Source organism: Aricia agestis, chromosome 8, assembly GCF_905147365.1.
Source record: "Aricia agestis chromosome 8, ilAriAges1.1, whole genome shotgun sequence".
Lineage (NCBI taxonomy): Eukaryota > Metazoa > Arthropoda > Insecta > Lepidoptera > Lycaenidae > Aricia > Aricia agestis.
The window spans coordinates 16,814,485-16,830,505 of record NC_056413.1 but is presented as its reverse complement, the minus strand read 5'-3'; the positions used below and the strand labels follow the sequence as shown (position 1 = coordinate 16,830,505).

Here is a 16,021-nt window from a genome sequence, read left to right as displayed (position 1 = left end):
CTCTCTACAAGGAATACGTACACATCCTAAAGTATTATCACTTAATTTTTTTAGATCCTGTAGATTACATGCTCCACTGCTAATTGAGTCCCCAGCTTACGAAGTCCGCCTCAGCTAGCGGAGGTTCTAGAATCTCAGACGAGTCAGATCTGTGTTATATTTTAATTAATACTGATTGCAAACTGTCTAAGCATCCAGACCCTATGATTGGTTCATAATGTAAGGCCTGAATGCTTAGGCTCAAGCCGCTCAACTGACACTGGCGCAGAATCGAAGCGACGCGATAAGTCATATTGTTCCGCCTAAAGCATAATAATATTTAAATCTCTATTGTTCTATTATCTACTTACAAATGCTGTAGGCGGAAAAATATGACGCGTCGCGTAGCTTCGAATATGCATTGTGTGAGTTGGGCCAAAGTATTCAGGCCTTATGAACCAATCATAAGGCGAGGATGCTTAGACAATTTGCATTTAGTAACAATGTAAATCTGACACTGAAACAAACAAAATGTAACCTCAATATTCTTGTCCCAGGAATGCGTATCAGAGGAGGACGAGCCAGGATACTGTCTGTCGGGGCGCTGCACCTGCAAGACCTGCGCGCCCGACGCCCGGGACTTCGGCGGCGCCTCCACGGCCCGGCCCGCTGTCGTCGCCGCCATTTTGTGCGCCGCCGCCATCTTGTCGCTCAATTACGTTTGACAGTTGACCGATCTGCAGCAAAAAATATAAATTGATTTTACCTCAGAGTTAGGCTCAACTCAAACTGGGGCAAAGTCAAAGCGCATATTCGGCTCTATTGAACAACGGAGATGAATATGCTTTGGCAAAAGGTGTCACGGGTCGCTTCGACACTGCCCCAGTGTGAGTTGAGCCTTATTAATGAGATCATTTTGTCATAGACGTATAAGACCAGCGCTAAAAAATGTAAACGCTATGTCAGTCCCGTACATTTTTGATGTCTCAACTGTCGAAATTCTCTAATGAGAGTAGACCTTTTAGAGGTAAAGTTGAGAAGATCAAGATTGTAACTTAGGCCTTATTTCCGTCACAATTCCAGTCTTTAGAATATTGTTACCATCGTAAAATATTATGAATCTATAATTTTAAGTTTTATTTATGTTTAAGATATCAGATGTACTTAAATGTCGAACTATATAAGAGTTTAAAATAAGTTTTAAAATCTGTTACTTCACTAATTTTCGCTGTAATATTGTTAAATAATTGTTGTAGTTTCAAAGTCTAATTATTGTAAATAATATTCCCTTTGTTGTTGTTTGTAAAATAATTTATGGACATGATGTATTGAGACAGTATTTTTAGTGCAATGATATTACAATGTTGGGTAGATTATGCCAAAGAGATGTTCAAGCAAATCTGTAAATAAAAGAGTATTTATTTCAGTATTGGAGTGTTCTTTATTTTTTTTTTAATTGTTAGAATATAAGCATTGAACAATGGGCTGAAACAAATATGGAAGTAATTAATTTAAGCCAAAAAATACCAAAACCACAGACGATAAACTTGGAAACATTTAAGTTTTCTTAATAAGCCCGAGACGCTTAAAGTATGATACCCTTCGAAATGACAGCTATTTTTTGTGCCTATTTGAAGCGGAATAAGCGCCCCCAATGCGGGGGAAGAGAACTAAATCTGACGTAAAAATGACGTTTGAAAGTCGCCATATTGGCGCTGATAGCAGTAGTGAGAGTACTGGGAACTAATAATAATAATAATAATAATAATCTTTATTGTACACCACGAATATATACAGTTATAACATACACATCAGTTACATATAAGTACAATTTTGGCGGCCTTATCGCTAAAAGCGATGTCTTCCAGGCAACCATCAAAACGTTTCAGAGAGCATCACATCTAGAAAATAACAATTAGGGTGGACAAACAAGTAAACAAAGCTTAAAATAATAATTTACACAGATTGTTGACTGATATTGTCGGTCAGGTAGAATTCTTTGAGTAGTCTTTTGAAAATGCTAAGAGATGGCGCTTTTCTTACAGTATTGGGTAATGAGTTCCATAGTCGTACGGCAACGGACGCAAAAGAATTACCATAGTATTTGGTCTTTTGAGTGGGTACATCTAGTTTGTAAGCTAGACGAGTATTCTCGTCCTCAGATGAGAATGTAAATATCTCCTTTAGGTAGGGTGGAGCCATAGGGTCAAAAAGTACATTGTACAATAAGTGCAGCACATGAGTATTCCTACGGTAACGGATCGGGAGCCACTTCAATTTAGTTCTGAACTCCGAGACATGGTCATATTTTCGTAGTCCAAAAATGAAACGTATGCAAAAGTTTTGAATACGTTCCAGCCTATTTAGCTGGTCTTCGGTCAAATTTATGTAACTTACGTCAGCATAATCCAAAATTGAAAGCAATAAAGTCTGAGCAAGCATAACCTTAGTTGGTATAGGTAGGAGATTCTTAAGACGTTTTAGGGACGCAGAAGCCGCAAAAACTTTTTTACAAACGGAATCAATTTGACATGACCAAGACAAAGTTTTGTCGAAAAAGACACCCAGATTCTTAACCGTGTTAGAGTAACTTATCTTTGTGTTATTCATCACGACATTAGGGACATCAGATTGATCAAGTCTACGTAACATGCCCTGGCTACCAATCATAATGGCTTGGGTTTTATTAAGATTCAGCTGTAGACCGTGATTACTTGCCCAATCCCAAATGTGTGACAGGTCTTCATTTAATTGCGCAATTGCGGTTGCCAAATTTTCAATGCAAGAGTGTACATAAATTTGAAAATCATCAGCGTACATGTGATAAAATGATGATATGTTTTTGCTAATCGTATTTATGAATAAACAGAAAAGTAGAGGGGACAGCACACCGCCTTGGGGGACGCCAGCAGAAGTGTAAGCCCAGTCAGAAAGTAGTTCATCAACTTTGATTCTTTGCCGACGTCCTTTAAGGTAACTGGATAACCAGTTTAAAACAGATGGGGATAAATTTAGAAAAACGGCCAGTAGCTGAAGTAGGACATCAAAATCTACACAGTTAAAGGCATTTGAAAAATCTAATAAAACTAAAATAGTAATTTTCTTGTTGTCCATCGCCAGTCTTATGTCATCAGTTATTTTAGTTAGTGCCGTTACCGTGCTATGACTTCTCCGAAACCCAGATTGATATTTATTAAGTAGGCAATTATCATTAATATATGCATTAAGTTGGCGGTAAACTAATTTTTCAAAAACTTTAGAGAGGAAAGGTAAAATAGATATTGGTCGATAATCTGAATAGTTGCTAGGATTAGATTTTTTGGGGATAGGTATTATTACCGCGTCCTTCCATTTGGAGGGAAATACTTCGCTATAAATAGAATGATTGAAAATATGTGTGATAATAGGAAGAATAATTTCAAGGATGGGAAGAATCATATTCCGGCTAACAGAATCATCACCGACAGCATTTGAGGCAATGGACAACACAGCGGTCTTTACATCATGGACTTTAAATTCGCTGAAAACAAACTGTTCGTTTATGAGAGTAGGTAGGTTTAGAGATAGGCTCTGTAGAGTTTTAAGCTTCACGGTATTATCATAGTAGCAAGAATTGGTGGTAAAGTGAGTGATCAGATTATTAACATCGTTAGCTTTTAATGGACAATTCTCTCGTTTTTTACCAACTCCCATCGAATTCAAAAATTTCCAGACCTTACTGGCGTCCCCATTCTCGACAGATGAATGAATATGTCGTCTTTGTGCGTCTCTACATAATCTGTTACACTGGTTACGTAAATTCTTGTATCTTTCAATGTTTGCAGCGGAGGGATTGAACTTTAGCCTAAGTTTTGCACGAGTCTTACGTGTACTTACGTAGTTCAACCTCTATAAATAAATGTTCAGCCGTATCGACTGGCACAGGCTGCGGCGACGCACTAATTACACGAAAAGGAATATTAGATTTGAGATAAATGGCAACGCCACCGCCGCCCCTACCAACACGATCATTTCTGATAAGTGTAAAACCTGGTAAAGAGTAACTTGTAGATTGTAAACAAGGTTTTAACCATGACTCGGAGACCAGAATAGCATGCGCGTTTGTGGATTCAAAGGAAGTAAGAAGTTCGGGGTAGTGCGCAGGAATACTTTGTGCATTTATGTGAATGGCATTGAAACATTTCAAGGAGGTATCTAAACATGTACTTAATGCAGATCTTAGCGATATGTTTAGAGTATCATCACTCAAATATTCGTCTGACGAGGAACATGAGACAAACTCATCACTTTCCGGTTCAATCATTAACCAACAATATTAATCAATTCAATAACTATAAAATAAAAACTTAAAAATAAGTAAATAAAAATAAACTAAGTATAAGCGGTATATGAATATAAGCAGTGAAAAAGCAATGTGAAAAAGTAATTGCAGTATCAAAATATTTCAAGCAGTACGCACTACTTTATTACCAAAGGCATAATCTTACCAGCTATAATACTTTTACATAAATAAAGCATATTAAGCCAAACTATTCACAACATAATAATTATGACAAGGATAAATCAAAGCACAGCAGAATCTTTCACAACACAAACAATATACTATTACTTATATATAAATGAACATATAAAATTACAATAATATAATAATTAATATAAATATTAAGCTTCTACAGAGTTTTCTAAAAATTAACTAAGAAGTAGTAGAAGAAAATAGCTATACACAGATGTCAGCCAGGATCTTTGTAGCTAAAAGCAAGGAGAAAAAAAAAAAAATATGTCAGCCAACTGTCAAGACTACAGTGACAGCTGATAGATTTGCTACGATGTCAATTGTCATAATAAAATATAGAAGTTGATGGTGATTTTAAATTTGAGAAACAGCTACAGATTTTAAATTAAATAATTATTAATCTACCTGCGAAATCAAGGTTCAAAAGTAATTAACAATTGGCATCCATTTATTTCAGCTACACAGCATATTATGCGAAAGCAACTTAAGCTTTAAATTAAGTGTGAAAGTATGTACACAAGCAAGACTACAGAAAAAAGATTCATAATGATATTTTACTAGTCTATACAAAATTAGGTCATGCAGTCTTACTTCTTGATAATATGCTTCTTTGAGCGCGTGAGGATTGCTGGAGCTGAAGCCGTGTCGCTGGTTCCCTGAGGAGCTTTAGCGCCTGCGATGCCATCCAGATCTTTTACATGGACCACCCGGTGGCGGGAGCCATTAGGTGCTAAGACATGAATGTTACCATCCTTGGTCCAGCACTTTGTCATGCCAAAACGCTGCCGAGCTTCAAGGAATGTTCTATATCTATATTTTGTCAAGAACTCAGAAATGCTTACACTAGTGCCCTTAAGACTTGTCTTGGAGAACCAAATATTGTTTCTTATCTCAGTATTCTTAAATTTCAAGAGAATGGGCCTAGGTTTGTCCTTTTTGAAGCGGCCTAGCCGTATGCATTTTGTGAAAGAATCAGAGGAGAGAGCCTGTCCTGCAATGTGGTCATTAAAAAATTTAGACATTATACCTGGAATGTTTTCCTTTTCCTCTTCAGGCACACCATGAACCAACAGCATCTTTTTCCTGGCATACATTTCCATTTTATCACACTGCATAGACAAGGAATCCATTTGTTTTTGGAGCGAATTCAAAGCAAATATAACAAGTTTTTTGAACTCAAGAAATTCCTCCTGGATCTTGGCCGGATCTTTTGTTTGTGTGACTGATGTGCTCTCCTGCAGACTTTTCTCGAATTGAGACATTTTTTTATAAAACATTTCGGACATATCATTCAAAGTTTCTTTTATGGAATCCATCTTGTAAGTACAAATTTTATTTGCAAAATTATGAATTATTGAGAGTGTTGTGTTTGATTCTTATTATGTGGGAGATAAGCTGGTAAGGTGAGCAATCTAATTATTCATTACTTGTTAATTATATTAAACGTAAAGTATATTTAATATATTATTAAAAGCAGAGATCACAATCGCAATGTTTACTTTTGCACACCTACCCGCGGAAAAAGTAAGACTAATACTAGTGATGACAATTACTGTTGTTATTGGTTGTGGTTACGTCAGATTTAGTTCTCTTCCCCCGCATTGGGGGCGCTGATTCCGCTTCAAATACGCACAAAAAGCAGGTGGGTATCATAAGTCCAGCGTACTTGTACAATGGAGGTCAGTGCGTGGAAGGTATTTCGTGACTATGACAGCTGCTTGACACGACAGACCCTACCTACGGCTACATAGCCCCAACCCACAAGCATAATTTATAAAACATACCTCTACCGCGACGAAGACATAGTCGATGACCGTTGTCTACCACCACCTCGGAAGGCCGCGGCGTACACGAGCGGGTTGAGCGCGGAGTTGGCGTAGCCCAGCCACGTGCACCACAACCAGGTGCTGGGGTTCACGCAGTGGCACAGGGAGTCTGTAAAGAGAGTATAGCGCCATCTAATAATACAGTTGGAGAAGTAGTAAGAAAACAATAGGAACCACAATTCTAGAACAGAGCGTATTCACTCTTAAAAGGCCGGCAACTCTTCTGATGTAAGATATTGCGAGTGTTCATGGGCGACGATAGTTGCTTCCCATCGACCATCAGGTGACCGATTGCTAGATTGCCCCCTAATTTTATAATTTAAAAAAAACTACTAAAGTGATGCGAACGGACTGTTGTCAAACCGAAATGTGTACCCGTTTAATTAGATTTTAAGTGAGTGTCAGTTTTATAACTATTCCACCAAGAGATGGCACCTTTTACGATCAACAAAAAAAGAAAAAAAAAATCCAGCCTCCAGCAAAATAATCTCACCGGCCACCGTTCACGTTGAAAGTTGAAACGGATGACCAGTTACGTATTCCTCTCGATTTTGATAAACCCATCATCGCACTTTTGAAATAAAGCACTTACCAGGGCCCGATCCATAGAGAAAAATAATACACGGGGCACGATCTATATTTTTTAATTTTGCCGCCCCTATGTACGAACTCTGCCGCCATCCTAGGACGCCATAGGACGCAGCCGCCCGTAGGACATGGCCCATATTGCCTCTACATAAATCCAGAGCTGGCACTTACCCAAGGGCAGTATGATGAAATACGGCGTCCAGCAGACCAAGAACAGCGCCATGAGGATCACGATAGTCCGCGTGGCGCGACGCTGACGGCGAATAAAAGCTTCGCTGAAACACAAAATTAATAAGTATTTAATTTGAAGTCATCGAAATAATAGGGTAGACTGGGTACGGTTGTGCCAGTCGTCATAACAGCGAAACTATACGGAATATGGGGACGAGTGCTAAGAGAGAAAGACGCGTCTTGCAAGTCTGAATGCTTCCGCCAGCACTTGACGATAATGTTATCAGGGGTCTTCATTGCTTTTTAAGAGTCAAAAGTAGGTTCTCTTGCTTGATTTATTTCAATGTTTACTATTTTTTGTATGCAAATAGCCTATGTCGTTTATTTTCTTGTTATAAGTTGATCATTAGTAGCTAAAGTACAAGTAATCATTTTTTACGTAAATCGTTTAGCCGATTCGTGGCGCTTGTTTGATAATTAAAATTCTGTGTTGGGTACGGTTGTGACATACATTTATCCTATAATTTTTCTTAGATGTCTAAAAACGCTTGCAGGAGGCCAAACGAGTGCAGGATATTATCAGCCAATACGACAATACTTACGAAGAAGTCAAACGTAGGACTTATTTACAGAGAACGGAGAAATTCATCAAATGAATCGGATGTCGTTGTTTTGGTTGATAAATATGTTTAGAAATAGACTATGTTTTGATACGCTAGATGAATTTGTTTAAAATAAGATTATGATATTTTATGTTACACTTTTATTAAAATAAAAATCATATACTTAGAACATTTTTTGTAGATGTCACTACCGACCCCAACCACCGTCACAACCGTCCTTGGGTTGTGGTCGGTTGTGACAATTTCCCTCCTTCTTTTAAATTTGATTCCATGACTAATACATCGTATTTTAGCACGATATATTAATATTTTTATATAGACAAATAAATAAACTATGGTTTGTGATAAATTTTTCCTAGCTAGGTGTAAAATTAACAAAATTATTGCCCTCCAAACCAAAATTGTCACAATCGTACCCAGTCTACCCTATATGGAAGTGTAATAAGACAAAAGGGATAGGTTTTTTTCAGTTGGTGTAAGCCATGTTTGAGCTTTTTTATAGTAGTTTAAAGGATTGTAATATTTAACTTGTTAAAATTACCTACTTAGTTATAAAATATATTTTGTGACACATTTAATAATAGTAAGTTAATAACTCACTGTGAAGTGCATTTTTGTGCTGCAGGACCGCCGTTAGTGGTACCGAGAACATTCATGTTAATGTCTTCGGAATTCCTGGAAAAGTTATAAATAAAGATAAATGGTAGTTGTTAGAAAAACACGAACAAAATCCTAATTAGGATTCTCAGTTGAGAAACTTTAAAGGCCTGTTTCACCACTTTCTGATATAGTGCCGAATAGGCTATTTACACCTTTTTTGACAGTTTCTCCATACCTCCTTCATCTGTCAAGTGAAGTGGTGGATAGCCTTATCAGGAAGTGGTGAAACAGGTCCTTAGGATAAAAAATTGAATTATGGAATAATTACCCTGTGTCATTGCTATTACTCCTTTCCACTAGATTGGCCTGAAAAAAAAATTATAATAAGTTTTTTATACTCATTAATTACTACTTACTTAATATTATATAGGTGCCTGAAGTTTTTTTTTTTTACTGAAATAAGGGGGCAAACGAGCAAACGGGTCACCTGATGGAAAGCAACTTCCGTCGCCCATGGACACTTGCAGGTGCGTTGTCGACCTTTTAAGGGGTAATAGGGGTAGGGAGAGGGTAGGGAAGGGAATAGGGTAGGGAATTGGGCCTCCGGTAAACTCACTCACTCGGCGAAACACAGCGCAAGCGCTGTTTCACGCCGGTTTTCTGTGAGAACGTGGTATTTCTCCGGTCGAGCCGGCCTATTCGTGCCAAAGCATGGCTCTCCCACGTATAAAACGTACTATCAGAAAGTTGTCTAGACAGATGGGGGACCTACGTAGTTTGGTCGCGCGATGTCAAATCCATCCGACAGATCACAATTATTATTATTAACATTGAATTGACATGATGCGACCAAATCTGTATAACAAAGTATGTAAGTATATCAACTGCCTACGAATCAATTTCCTCGATGGTAAGTTCTATGAAAATTCATAGGTAGATAAGATGATGAACTAACGTTAATCGTTATTAGGTAAGTTATATATGTATGTTAAGCCATTAGCCAATGTCAGTTGTGACCAGCCAGCAGTTCTGTATACTAATGCCAGAATTAGGAGAATCCACATAAATAATACAGTAGACCCTGCCCACACACATAGATCAAGATCTATGTCTGTGATCCTGCCTCTAACTAGTCTCTGCCCATGAATCAAATTATTCCGATCAATAAAATTTTCCCAACGATTTACTTAATATATCATCTGATTTCTCATAGCTAGTAACCCGTGCTAGGTAGGTACCTACTACTGTAGGTACCTACCTAGCACGGGTTACTAGCTGGGATACTTCCCAGACCAACGTATTAAGCTGTTTTATAGGCATATAATCCCTCACCGTGTTTACAGCGGGCGACCTTCCTCTATGCGCTCTGATGGGCGGGGGTGCGGCGAGCGCGCGGAGTATACACCCGTACATCACCACCAGCAATGCAGCTGGTAGGTAGAACGATAGAGAGATGCTGAAGAACACGTAGCTGTGGATATGAGTAGATGTTGAAATGTAGGCAATGTCGAGTAGAAGAGTAGAACTTTTCCACTGGACCTAACCTAAGCTGCGTTGCGAGAATTATGTTTGTGATAATTAACCAATGGAAACGTATCATTTGTAATTTGCCTCACCTCGCTTAGGGCAACAATGGCTATTGGGTTATAGGAATACCGAACACATTCCACACAACGTACTTAGTTTAGCTGAGCTCTGGTGGACACGCAACCTTACCATAGTAAAAGGAAGTAAGTTATCTTCATACAAAGGCACCGCGCGCCTCGCGCGGCTTGTAAGTTGTATGTGTGCGCCATAGTATCAATGCATCGCCACGTATGGCACACAACAAAATCTCGGCGGTACCAGCCTCTAAAACTCGCCGAGATTTTGTGTGCCGTACGTGGCGACTGGCGAGTGGCGACGCATTGATACCATGGCGCACACATACAAGCAAGATAACTTACTTCCCCTCCTTTTACTATGACCTTACCGCTTAATACGCCTGCCTAATTAAAAAAATGAAGCAAAGGCCAAACTGTACTTAAAAAAGATTCGGACTATTATTTACCAAGAATGTGTACAAGTGGCACCTTAATGCACAGTACCTACTACCTAGTATATGACCAAAAAACTTGGACGGTTCAGCTGGTTGTATTCTAATTAAAGATAACAACCCAAAGATGATGGATAAGCCCACGTCCGGACGGCGAACAGTTTCCTACGCTAAAATGCCTACTTCTTAGATGTCTTTTCATTTACAGTCTCTGCCTCGTTCTTATGATAAGATCCAAACGCACATTATCTTACCCAGTATTAACATTAACGGGGCAGCCCTTCTCCAGTTTCCCGGGGTCGAAGTGGTGCGGGGGGGTGAGCAGCGCATTGGGCAGCGCCACCAGCGCCGACGCCGGCCACACGCAGTACGCCAGAAACTTGCTGCGCCGGGCGCGCTTCGACCTGGATTATGGTAAGATAGAAGTAGACGGAACAAGTTACGCCTGGACATATTAATAGGTATGATACTGTATCAAATATTTATCCATTATTAGTCTGCATCACACAGGATAATATAAACTACGTAACAGTCTGCGTTAACTCTCGTCCACAGTCCACACTAGAGGTAATTGGTAGTCGTCGGCACTTTACATAATATAGCAAAGATCTCTTGAATTGCCGAAGTCCAATCTATTTTTCAGGTAGACATTATGGATTAATAATGACGCCCGCAACTCCGTTGCGTTATTAATTAGTTTACTTATATCGTGTGGGAACCCTACATTTTTAGGTATGGGTAGGTAGCCTAGCCTAGCCTAATGCGCGGGGGACCCTTAGAATTACCTACCTATAATTCTAAGGGTCCCCCGCGCATTAGGCTACCAGGTCGCGCGGCCAGGTCGCTGCGGCCAACCAATTCCATGATAATAGTGGATTCTAGGTAGGTAGGTAATTCTAAGCGGAATCTTCATACAAAATTTTAGCAAAATCGGTTCAACTGTTTGGGCGTGAATAGGTAAAAGACAGACAGATAGACACTCTTTCGCATTTATATTATTAGTACGGATTGGACTGAACTGCAACAGTCAATACCTGGCGAGCGGCGCGGTGATGCCGTACCAGCGCTCCCAGGCCAGCGCGCACAGCGACAGGATGGACGCCGTGCAGCACAGCACGTCCATAGTGCTCCAGAAGCCACAGATGTACCGGTCTGAAACAATGTTGTAACTTTAAGTTTCTTCTAGGTACATTTCTCGAGTTATGCTGTCCGATCGGAAAGCAAACGATCGTTTCCGAGTTACTTTAATTAAAAACCATTAAATGATTTAAAACGCGTCCACTTTTGCACTGATTTCAAATGAGCTCACCTTTTTACAGATGACACTGTTTAGGTTCATTTCACCACTGATCTACGACTGTTATACAGGCGCGGTCCGAAGGGGACATGACCCCCCCAATTTCAGGCTACGACCGCGCCTGCTGTTATAGCACTTCCTGGACTGTAAAAGTTTTTAACTCCAAGACGTCATCTCGTAAATCGTTAGTCTTAATTCCTAGATTTAATTTTGTCTACCTAACGATTACTATATTCGCAGATTGCGTTTAGACAGCATAGATATTGGAGCCTTTTTTTTTTAATGAAATAAGAGGGCAAACGAGCCAACGGGTCACCTGATGGAAAGCAACTACCGTCGCCCATGGACACTCGCAACATCAGAAGAGCTGCAGGTGCGTGTACGGCCTTTTAAGAGGGAATACGCTCTCTTCTTTAAGGAAGGTCGTATAGGTCCGCAAATACTGCCGGTGACGCAGCGCACGGTGGAAGACTGCCACTCATCAAGGTGATGAGGATGGTATATTTTTCGCGTGGGACGATGGCGAAAATTTGCAGGTGGTATGATTCCGAACAATTCCTCAGAGCCCTCCACGTGATACCTACTCGTACAACCGATAGAGGATGTAGGGTGAAGCTACATCTCGGCCTAATTCCAAAGGGTCCAAGCTGTTTGAAACACTATGGCAGTCAACAATTCGAGCGGCCCTTCGTTGGATACGATACAGAGGGAGCAGTTGGTATTTTGGCGCCTCTGCCCAGCCTGGAGGTAATGACTGTGGTAAAGCCTTTTAACTTCGTTGTACCCATAAACAAGCATATAAACTGATGAGGGATAATACTCACTCAATTTAAACACAAACAGTTCAGTAGCAGCGGCGAGCGGCTGCACGGCGACGCCAACCAGCATATCCGCCGCCACCAGACTCGTCAGGGGGTAGTGGTACGCCCGCCGACCCCCCCGCAGCCCCAGCAGCACCCCCCCGTTGCCTAGCAACGTACCCACGAGGATGGTGGTCACCACGAACGCGGACGCCCACCATTCTAGACCCCCGCCGCGCGGCTGCAACCACACTACTCTCGTACTTTAGTTATTCAAGAATGAGTTTATTATAATTAGAAGATATTGCAACTAAGTAGTTTTTAAGCAAATAACGTGTCTGACAATATTCGTCTATGACTGATATGATATTCTATTATAAAAAAAAGGTAGGCCTATTTATTGACGACGGCTTTGCAATCACGATGGAAATAATGATGATCAATTAAGGCGAAATTCTGCTGCATTCAGTTTCATACAAAAGTCCTCAGGTTTAATTCACACGAGCGTAATTTTGTGAGTCGTGATTTGTATGAAAAGATATTTACTCGGCAGATATTCTGCGACTCACAACTCACAAATTACGCTCGTTTGGCTTCACCCATAAGGCCATTTTTAAATTGCTTGAAAGTTTAAACCTTGTATTGACCATAGCAATGCAAAGCCAGGGAAAGGTAGAAATTATATTTAGAAAAAAATTAAAATTCTTACTTTTCAGTTGTAAAATACTCCACTTTTTCACTTGTTTGTCTATTGATACACAAATGAATTACAAATCTATAATGTTTTTCACTTGAACGTTACAAGTTTTTTAACTACCCCCATTTCTAAAATTAAATTGACAGTGCATGCTGACTTGGTACGGTACTTGCACAGAATATAATAAAATGTGCCAGGAGGACTTTAAAGTGTGAAACAAACATGGCGAAACAACCATTATCTTGAAGGGCCCATTCACGGCAGGCCGCCTTGCCGTCCGCCGGCTTAAATACAGGATTGTGAATGGTGTCGCAGGCCGGCCGCCATGCTGGCCTGCGACACCATTCACTATCTTGCACGGCGGACTGCAATGCAGGATAGTGAATGGGCCACTTATAGTGTGTAAGTACCTACGTATTATTATATGCCCTCTTGAATTTTAATTTACTTAATTTAAATTTTGTAAAAATTTGTTTTTATAACGGCAAACAGAAATACACGATTCCTGAAAAATTTCAACTGTCTAGCTTAATTAGTGTTCTGTTAAGCTATCGTGATTCTTTGGATACGGCCTGATGGCAATTAAAACAAAATGACAGGCAAACAAAAGATTGTTTCAATAAAAAACTGAATATAAAATGTATTCCTTTATTGACAGTAAGGGGGAAAATATTCAAAAATTATTCTCCGCAAATTAAAAATCTTACAATGAAATGCATTTCATTAAAATAATGATAAAAATTTATTTACAAGCGTGTAATCTAACTTACAACTATACGAAATAGTTTATTACAATATTTAAATAAAAGGCACACTGCATTGAACCTTATTTAACAAAGTGTCTCGTTTTACAATATTTCTTAAAATCGTGCCGTAAGTCCTCGTTTGAAAAAAATAAACTATAAGCCCCAATTTCACCAACGACTGTTAAAGTTAACGCTCGAATTAGTATCACGTTACCTCTTTCGTTTTTCTTATGAAGAAAGAGAAGGCATGACAATTTAACAAGCTGTTAACACTAACAGACGTTGGTGAAATTGGGGCTAAAAATGGCGCTACGTTATTTTTTTTTAATTAATTTTCGTGACATTTATACTTTTTAAAATTACTTTTTGTACTCGACATGGAATTCGCCTTCTAATGCTAACAATAATATCTATAAGAGAATGCATTATAAGGAAGCACGCGTTTTCTACCGTCTTACTTATGTATTACAATTATCACTAAAACTGTTTGACGTACCGAAGCTCGTTGGCACATTAACAATGACACAGAAAAAAATTAAAACTAAACCTAACCTACTTAGATCATTTTAAATATTATTTACAAAAGCGTGGCTCAAACGTAGGCAGAAGTTTTTTAAACTTAGACTTATCGATAATATATTACAATATGATCTGATCTGAACATTGAGCATGGTCCCAGCGGTTAAAGCGATGTGGAATGATGAGATCCTTGTACAACGTACATAACAACTTATCTGAAGATACAGAGAGAGAAAAAGCACTGGAGTGCGACGCCGACTTGAGCGTTTTACTGGATGCCTAGTGCCTACTGCCTGACAAAACATTAAGAAATAAATTTATTAAAAAAACATGGAGTGAATTGAATTCTTTTTTCAAAAGTAATTTTGAAAAAAGAATTCAAACTTATCTGATTTTTTTTATTGCTAAATACTCGAATAGTTTTGTGCGACAATCACTTTACATATTGTGCTGTTTAAAAAGCAATTGTAGGCACCCATGAGTAGTCATGATATTTTATAGTCCGGTCAGCACTCCATTAACATAAAATTAATTACTACATCGGAATGATTACTCGGAAGATCGAACAATAAAACAACTAGAATTGATACATCGCATCATAAATAAAGTATCAATTTTAGTTAGCTACGACTAAACTAAATTACACTACAATACACGTGCTAGATCACACATAAATAATATCCCATAAACAATCTCATCAGTTGATCTCAGTTAAATAATTTCAAACACGGTGTCAAAAACAACTAATAAACGACACATAACAACAACAACTTGTTAAATATATTGGTGTATTTTGTTCTAGATTCAAAAAAGTTTGTTAAAATATTTTAAAACGCTAAAATGATTTAAAATGTAAAAGTCTCTAAAATTCTTCAAATATTTTATAAAAGTTTATCAGATGCTGCGTCGAGCTAAAACTAAGCGCCAAATATAAAAATTCTTGTCTTAACAATCAAGTTTTTTATTGTCAAAAACAGCACAAGAATCGTCATGTTACTAACTAAAAGTAAAAAGTTTTTAAATTAATTTATGTTTGCTACATAAATTATTAAAAAAAAAATTTAGATTTTAAATATCTAATTTCCACTGGATTTTGTACAAGAGAAAATTAATCTTATTTCTATGGCATTACTTAATAAAACACACCAATCGTTCAGAATTCTTGTCATACAATGGCTAAGCTAGTCATGGCTATACGAATCAGTCTATCTACGGTACTAGCACCCCTAGATTATTTACTCCTACGGAATACCACAAAACTGTGTTCCAATCACACAAAAAATACGGAATGATAAAAATGGAATCATATACTGGAATGAAATTAACATTTTTGAATAGCACTTAACAATTACTGTATTTAGGTATAGCTTGACATTGCTTCTAGTCGAAGAGATTTAGTAAAAGTTTTAAACATCACCTTAAAGTCTTCTACAAATATTTTGCACCTTGAAATTGTAGGTAGTACTTCTTAGTCAAAGATCCCATTGTCACCTATAGTCCTCAGATTTGCACCAGAGTTGAGCGTAAAGGCTTTGTTTGTGGGTCTTTAATCTTAGTCAAAGATCCCATCTTAATATCTAAAGTCATTTTGCTAGTCACCTTTAGTCTTCAATGCACCATTGTAATC

At 38.5% G+C, this 16,021-nt stretch overlaps 2 protein-coding genes across 2 annotated transcripts in view; one reads left to right on the top strand and one right to left on the bottom strand.

The window, feature by feature from the left end:
* The window catches only part of LOC121729965 (prion-like-(Q/N-rich) domain-bearing protein 25), a 31,595-nt gene extending 30,187 nt beyond the window's left edge, over positions 1 to 1,408 (top strand). The window contains exon 8 of the mRNA XM_042118730.1: positions 537 to 1,408. Within this exon, the coding sequence (XP_041974664.1) occupies positions 537 to 704 (168 nt within the window). The 3' untranslated portion in view covers positions 705 to 1,408. The remainder of the gene's footprint in view (positions 1 to 536) is intronic.
* On the bottom strand, positions 609 to 13,243 carry LOC121729964 (octopamine receptor-like). Its single transcript, XM_042118729.1, has 10 exons — positions 13,142 to 13,243; positions 12,457 to 12,684; positions 11,370 to 11,487; positions 10,590 to 10,739; positions 9,633 to 9,771; positions 8,629 to 8,666; positions 8,301 to 8,375; positions 7,078 to 7,181; positions 6,277 to 6,427; positions 609 to 716 (listed from the first exon to the last, which is right to left on the bottom strand). Coding segments are annotated over exons 1-9 (1,002 nt in total). The 5' UTR covers positions 13,143 to 13,243; the 3' UTR covers positions 609 to 716; positions 6,277 to 6,278.
* Positions 13,244 to 16,021: the final 2,778 nt, after the last annotated feature.

Bases quoted from the DNA above. Each gene is read 5' to 3' on its own strand.
- LOC121729964 (XM_042118729.1), bottom strand. The intron at 8,667-9,632 runs GTGAGGGATTAT...TTTTTTTTTCAG, and splicing joins GGTCGCCCGCTGTAAACACG to GCCAATCTAGTGGAAAGGAG. The intron at 7,182-8,300 runs GTGAGTTATTAA...TTTGTGTTTCAG, and splicing joins GCACAAAAATGCACTTCACA to CGAAGCTTTTATTCGCCGTC.